This window comes from Arachis ipaensis, chromosome B07 (genome assembly GCF_000816755.2).
Source record: "Arachis ipaensis cultivar K30076 chromosome B07, Araip1.1, whole genome shotgun sequence".
Taxonomy (NCBI): domain Eukaryota; kingdom Viridiplantae; phylum Streptophyta; class Magnoliopsida; order Fabales; family Fabaceae; genus Arachis; species Arachis ipaensis.
Genome location: NC_029791.2, coordinates 28924633 through 28932260, shown reverse-complemented (window position 1 = coordinate 28932260; position 7628 = coordinate 28924633). Strand labels below are relative to the sequence as shown.

At 36.9% G+C, this 7628-nt stretch overlaps 2 protein-coding genes across 2 annotated transcripts in view; one reads left to right on the top strand and one right to left on the bottom strand.

Moving 5' to 3' along the window:
- LOC107606944 lies at positions 2221-3904 on the bottom strand. Its single transcript, XM_016308941.1, has 3 exons — positions 3133-3904; positions 2901-2993; positions 2221-2810 (listed from the first exon to the last, which is right to left on the bottom strand). Exons 1-3 carry the CDS (start codon positions 3902-3904, stop codon positions 2221-2223), a joined length of 1455 nt encoding a protein of 484 aa, XP_016164427.1.
- Positions 6566-7628, top strand: part of LOC107608439 — a 2524-nt gene continuing 1461 nt past the window's right edge. Inside the window, exon 1 of the mRNA XM_016310234.2 lies at positions 6566-6963. Coding sequence (XP_016165720.1) covers positions 6830-6963 — 134 coding nt within the window. The 5' untranslated portion in view covers positions 6566-6829. The remainder of the gene's footprint in view (positions 6964-7628) is intronic.

Below are 7628 nucleotides of genomic sequence, written 5' to 3'. Positions count from 1 at the left end.
ATTATTAAATATATGAATTTTGTAGTAATATTTTTGCTGTTATAATGGCGCAACAAAAAACATGACATTTTGACAGTAAAATGTTACTTGTTACATATAACGTATTTTGAGCCGGCAATTTGTCAAGTCAGATTTGGGCATGATCTAGATTCATAATAATTTGCAACTTCACGGATGTGTCGATAGCCTATGTGCCTATTGAAAACATGTTACAGAGGCAGGACTGGATGGACATATAGTGCCACCAAACTAATAATTTAATTTACTAATGATAAATAAATAATATTTGATACTATAAAATATGAAATGAGTAAATATTATGTTGAGTGGAAGGACATAATGTTTGGTTTGATTTTTTATAACCTTAGTTATATGAGTAATGTTAGATAATTAATTTTTTTCAGTTAAAATTAGTTAATTTTTTTAAATTATTTTATTTATCTTAAAATTTAAATTTTAAATAATAAATATTTTATTAATTTTAAATTATAAAACTAAATAATAAAATTGACTAATATTAATTAATTAAAATTAGTTCTTCGTATTTTTTTGAGCTAAGCCTCAGAGTGGTTCCTGAAGTTACACTCGTGCTTCATAGTAGTCCCTAAACTTAACAATTACCCAAAATAGTACTGGAAGTTACCCTCCGGGACCCAGTGTTGTCCTTCCAGCACATTTCCTCCAGCTGGCGTGATCGGAAAACTGATGTGGCGAAGTTGGTGACACCTGGGCAATGCTAATGGCTAGCTGAGGTGGATGAACGAATTTATTGACTCAATTTGGTCCCTAATTCGAAGTTTAAAATCCCTAATTGCCAAATCTGAAGCTCAATCTCCAGTGCCCTTCTCTTCTCTTCTGGTCTCTTTCGTTGGTTTCTCTTCAGCATCTTGATACCCAGACGGCAATGGCTAGCGCAAGCAACACTGCTGGGAGCTCGAACAACCCACGATCGTTTGGAAGTATCATGAGAAGAATGAACAGGAACATGGACTCGCGTTTGCCAGAATGGTGTAGATGCGGTTTAAGACCAGTGCTGCGATGGTCAACGACGGATTCTAATCCAGGGAGACCGTTCGTGGGTTGCCCAAACTACAATGTAAGCGGTTGTTGTTGTTGTTGTTTGCTGTAATTTTGGATATAAATTTTGTTGATTCTTTTACCTTGGTGCAGACTGTAGGCAAGAAGTGGTGTGGTTTGTTTCTGTGGATTGATAAAATTCTTGAAGAAGATGTGATCACATGTGATGGTAGAGCAAGCCCTTCAATTGACAATGAAGAATGGAAGCTGAAGTTTGCTTGGAAACTTGCAAGATTAGAGTCTGAAGTTAGGGTTCTAAAAGTGGGTGGAGTTTTGGTGTTTGTATTTATACTGCTAGTTACAGTAGATGTTCTTGTCTTAAAGTTAGATAGGCAGTTTGGCCAATTGTATCTGGGAAGAAACAAATGACTTATTCATGTTCTTGCTGTAGTTGTACCTATTATTTTGTTTGAAAGAAATGAAAATTAAGTGATTGAGACTAGTGTGCTTGCATATTTTGGAAATTGGAAAAACAAGATGAACTACCAATTTATTCATCCAAAATATAATTGTTGTCAATAAAATGGGAATTGACAGTGTTTGGAATGCATCTTAATTGCATATGAGAGTACAAAATAAAACCAAAAATCTAACATTGATCTCTTCAAGAAAGTTATAATTCATATTTTATATTGTAGTGATTACATCCAAAATAAGGCATTATAAAGCCAGAACAATAGTCACCAACTATATCAGAGTTTTCAAAACATAAGTGTCATAAGTTTTCAATCTCCAACACTGAAATTGTAAGTAAAAAAGCATACACAGCAAATTACTTCAGCCAAATAGACAAATAAAGACACCATACTGTCCCTAAATATACTAAACTAAGTCAGTAATTCTTGGTTCTGGGTGGCTTGAATCTAGGATTAGGCATAAATCGTATTGTGGTTGCTGGTAGATTCCTTGATGTTTCAGTGCTTGCAGGCTGACTGCTTATGGGGAGAGTGCTTGCATATGGAGTACTTGCAGATGGAGCAGATGGGGTGCTGGTTGGTTGGGTGGTAGCAGTGGGTATGCTTGTTGATGGACTGTTCTTTTTGGGTGTGGACAACTTTCTCTTAGGAGGCAGTTTGGGTGGCCAAACAGGAGGTGGTTGCACTTATGTATGAAACACCAAAAATTTAATGTGACTAATCAAAATTAAAAGAGTGGAATATACATGTATATATATGGGTACGTAATATTACCAACCTGTTGCGAGTCATCAGTTTCTGACAAAATAGGCTGACTAAGATCAAGCTGAATCTCGACCTGATTCTGTGACACAGCTGGGGCATCACCACCATTTACAGCAGCAGTTGGAGCAGAATTGTTGACCTCAACTCCATTAGCATCAGAATTAGCAGTAGCAGCCGCCGCAACAGCAGCTGATTCTTCGTCAACGGCCCTCTTATGACAATTCCTCTTTGTGTGACCTGATTCGCCACAATAGCGACAATGTCCTTTTTTATAAACTCTTTTCATGGAGGTCTTCTGCTTCTTACCTCTACTTGGCTCCTCATCAACATCCTTTCTTTTTTTCTTCTTAATTGGCCCTGGCTTCTTCTTGAACTTTGGTGCTTGAGGTCTATTATGTGGTGATTTCTCCCACAGTTCCTGGCCAGGGGTTGGATTTATATGGAAGGCATAAGTGTTGTTGTATGCTTCTATGGTCAACCAGTTATGACAGAATTCATCTGGCCTTCTACCAGCCCTGGCCAAAGCGGTACATGCATGCACACATGGCATCCCTACACAGAACATCATAGCCATACATAAACAAAATTCCAACTACAAATGGAAAATAAAAAAATTAAAAAATATGCATAAAAAAATCATACCACTTAGCTGCCAAAAACCACAGGTGCATGATCTCTTGCCTAAGTCCACAGCCATATTTGTAGGCCACCCATGAAATTCAAATATTTTATAATCTGCATCACCAGACCACATGGGACCCAATTTTTTTATTCTTTTCTTATCTTTTCCAACCTACTTCTCTGTATTGGAGGTAGAATCCCGTCATTGTTCCTCAACTTCACCTTATTTTTGGCTATAGATCTCATAACATACATCCTGACCTCCTCCAACAGTGTGATAATAGGTTTGGCTCTAGGTTCTTTAATTCGTGAGTTGAAAACCTCACATGCATTATTACAGATGTTGTCCATTTTAGGTGCACTGCTGAAGAATGCCTTGCTCCATGAAGTCTTTGGCCATTTGGATCTTCATCAGGATTGGGATGAGGTCTAACACCAATACTAACAGTGGAGGCAGGATTAGTTTTCAGTAATGTCAACCCGTAATCCCTAACCATACCATACTGAGCAGCAGCATCTCCATAAACTATGACCCTAGCATCCCCTAGAGCCCTTGTCAGTGAAGACTTGTTGAGGTCCAAGTCGCACTTGCTCTTAAAGTACTGTGCAACTTCATAATGTTTAAAGTTAGGATATTTTCTTAATTTCCTAACCAGTTTGCAACCTGGCCACTTCCTATTAGCTAGCCTGTTCTTAGTCTCTCTAGGACAAGTGTGATCGTCCATAAATGTCTTGATCTGCCAGCAGTTACCCTCACTGTCCTTGGAAGCATATACTACCCAGCCACAGTCCTCTCCCTTACACACAACCCTCATCCTTAAACTGTCATTCTTCTTCCACCAGATCCGCCTTCCCTCCTGGATACAGTACTCACGAACAGCTTCCTTGAATTCTATCTTCGAATTAAATTTCATCCCAACCTCTAGTTTAAGCTCACTAAACCTTTCTCCGTCCCTAAATACCGAAAACACCTCATCTGACTCAACCTCCTCTAACTCATCCTCAGAGTTCGGTGGAGTCTTCATTTCCTCAGAGTGTCAAGACTCTCCACCATCAGATTCATCATAAACTCCATCTTAAGCATCATAATATGCTCCCATTTCACCAACCATAGGAATCGAGCCAAAAAAGAATTCATCATCTTCAGACCCTGAGTCTGCACACACAAGACCGTCATCCTCAAGCATAACTGAACTCTTTTCATTAACTTCTTCATTATCAGTTGTAGTCCTCTTTTTAACATCACTCTTCTTTCCAATTGATCTCTTCACAAACACTTCTTCTTCCTCACTAGAGACATCATCACTAGCAGCCCTATACGGTTCGTCTTTTACATTGTCATAACTATCATGGCTGTTTGAAGATTCTTCCTCACTAGACAAGCTAACAAACATAGTTTCAGGATCCTTTCCTTTACTAGATGCTCTTCCAAAAGTTCCAGTTGCAGCTGATCTTGTTAAAGGTCTCCTAGCATGTAATGCTGCATTTTTTTATTTTTTGAGGGCCTTTCTTTGGTATATCAGACCTCCTTGATTTTTGTGATGCTGATCTTGTTAGAGGTTTTGAAGTGGGCTGGGCCGTTGACTTTGGTGGTGGGTTGGGCTTGCTTGTAGGAGCAGCAGTGGACTGTCCCATTCTTTTTTGTGGTAGGTTGGGCTTGGAACTAGTAGCAACTGTGGGTTTGGCCATTGTTTTGGGTGGTGGGGTGGGCTTAATAATGGGAGCAGCAGCCGTGGGTGCTACCATTTTTTTGGGTGGTGATTTAGAATAACTAAAAGCAGATGCAGTAATGTGACTCTTATGCTTTGACCCTGAAATACCTTTACCAGTAGGCATAGTTGGAGGGATTGTTGTTGGAGTAGGAATTGTGGTGTTTATTGGTTCTGAGGTTGGAATTGGTGGTGATGTGGTGAAAATTGTATTGGTTGTGACATTGATGGTGGGGTATGGATGTGGAATAAGTTCTTGTAGCACCATTAGCTCCTTGCCTTTGGACACAGGTTTGGAGATCCCATGTTCATAATACACATGGACAATTTCCTTGTTGGTCTGAGCAACATAACACATCTCTATGAGCTCTTTGTCATGTGTCAAAGATCTAAGACCACTTTGCAATGGCCTATTAGGCATCAGCCACCAACAGTGAGTCACATTGTCATACCCAAGTGTCTTATAGTAGTCTCGGACAAAAAATACATCCACTGTGTCTACGTCAAGTCTCTGCAACTCAGAAATCTGTCCACCACTGTAACTCACACTTCCATCACGCTCTGTGACGAATAACCCTCCATGGTGAAATATGATGGTAATCTAAGGATCTCCCATCTGCAATTTAAAAACAAAGTTTCATGATCAACCTCATCATCTTCAACCATATCAACAACTTGGAAACCACATTAACTGTAAATGCAGCAACGCATAACAGATAAGAAACAGCTTTTCACCATGACAAACAACCCTTATACAGTCAAGACTTTCATTAGCCTAACCACTCAGAAAACTAGTTGCGATCAAACCCTAGCTAAATATTGCGAAACACAAACATGCATACCCATAGATTACACTCCAAAAAATTGTTTCTAACTGATGAAGAGATTAAACTAACAACCTTAACAAAAAACAGAGCATTCCTTATATCACATTATATTTTTTCTTTTTCCCCTTACCTTTTTCAGAGAAACCAGCCTTCGATACGGTCTTCGTTTGAGGCAGATGACGATATCCGATCCTATATAGCAGTCGTGCTCCACAGAAATTGCAACAGTTACAGCAATCCATCCACCGCCATTGATGAGTATAGGGGAGGAGGGGTTTCTGATGTATTTTGAGGGAGGGAAGACAATGCGTTACGTTAACGTTTGATGGGGGACTCTTCAAAACCAACTTTGGACTGAAACGACGTCATTTTAGGACATTTACACGCCACCAACGATACTACATCGTTTCAGCGTTGTCCAGGTGTCACCAACTTAGCCACATCAGCTTTCCGATCACGCCAGCTGGAGGAAATGTGCCAGAAGGACAACACTGGGTTCCAAAGTGTAATTTCAGGTACTATTTTAGATAATTGTTAAGTTCAGAAACTACTATGAAGTACGAGTATAACTTCAGGGACCACTATGGGGTGTAGCTCTATTTTTTTCAAGTTATATATATGTTTGCAGGCACATATCTATGCCTAGAGAGATTTTATACTTTTATTTCGTTTTTATTTGTAGCTTTTTCCACCAAGAACCAACGTACAACACTTGCATTGCATGTGCATGGCATTAGCATTTATAATATGATCAAGTAAAGCGTCCATTTAAACTTTGATGAGAAGCCACAATAATAATATTAAGGATCATGATGTTCATCTATTAAAGCGCAAGGTTTTTATTGCTCAAGTTCCTAGTCAGTAGTCACAACACATCTCATTTCAATTTACCTTCATTGATAAGGAAAACATGTCACATGGGAACCAAACTCCAAAATTTCCCAATTCCCAATAATAAAATTTTAGCAAGGCGAATACAATGCATTCAGCAATTAACTTTTGATTTTTTTTATTAACTAACCAATAGTTGCTGACACAACTTGGCATCATCCACGTCATCACTACTCATACCCTATCTATAAAGCTGGACTTCAATTCATTTCCTAAATTAAAGGCAACACATCTTTCATCAAATTAAAAGCACATAATCTTAATCTTAGAAAGAAATTAAAAATAAAGACTAGCTAGTAAAAGCCCCTTTTTAAGAGAATCTATGTATATATAATTATATATAGATCATGAACCTAATCATCATGTATATGGATCATGTCCTTATATATATATATACACACAAGACACAAGTCTTTGGAGAAATATCCATAGAGGCATAGAGCTGAAAAAAATTGTTATTATTTGACAAAATTGAATTTGAATTTGGTAGTTATAATTAAGGCAAATCATAATTAAAACAGAAATGGCGAACATGCAAATAGTAGCAGCGTACAAGAATGTTGTGGAGGCACAGTATGTGGAGATGATGGTTCCCTTGTATTCTTATGGATGCGAGAAGAAAATCAAGAAAGCCTTATCTGCTCTTAAAGGTAATTAATTAAATATATAAAAAAAATGTATATACTACCGTTTTTGGTTATGGAAACTGTTTGATGATTTCTTCAGCCATAGTGTCTCTGCGCATTTTAATTTATGTTATTAGCAATGTATATATCTTTTAGAGTTAGTGAGATTGTCATCAATTTTCATGATCACAAATTATATCATATCAGCTTAAAAAAATAGTTTTTTTTTTCTTAATAATGTGATAAATGATTAAATATTTATGTGAAAAAGAATTCATACCAACACTACTATATATAATTTGTTGAGGGTTTAAAATTCTTTCTCCCCAATTTTGGTCTGAGGAGGGGCAATTAGTACAGTTGAGAAATAATGCTATGATGAAGAGTATTTTTCAATGAAGAGTAGTAAAGATTATTTTCTTTTAGAATAAATTATTAAAGTGATATCTAAAAGTTTATACCGCTAACAAAAATAACTTTTAAAAATATAAACGATAGATAAGTTCTTGAATGATTTGAAAATGCAACAAAAATAGCTAATAAATATTATATTTTTATCAATAGCAGAAAAATTTTTTGTATTTAGCTAACGATTTATTCATTTAGTCTAAATTTTTGTAGAGATATTTAAATAACTATTTAGAAGGTGTAAAAAAAAAAATAAAGTAACTTTTGATCTCTAGAATATTGTTTATT

What these genes read in the sequence shown, in the direction of transcription:
- LOC107606944 (XM_016308941.1), bottom strand. Translation starts at nt 3,904, where the DNA reads ATGAAGACTCCACCGAACTCTGAGGATGAGTTAGAGGAGGTTGAGTCA. An exon ending in CTGTTGGAGGAGGTCAGGAT is followed by an intron (nt 2,994 to 3,132) that starts GTATGTTATGAG and finishes CTGGTGATGCAG; the next exon opens with ATTATAAAATATTTGAATTT. An exon ending in TGGTTTTTGGCAGCTAAGTG is followed by an intron (nt 2,811 to 2,900) that starts GTATGATTTTTT and finishes TGTTCTGTGTAG; the next exon opens with GGATGCCATGTGTGCATGCA.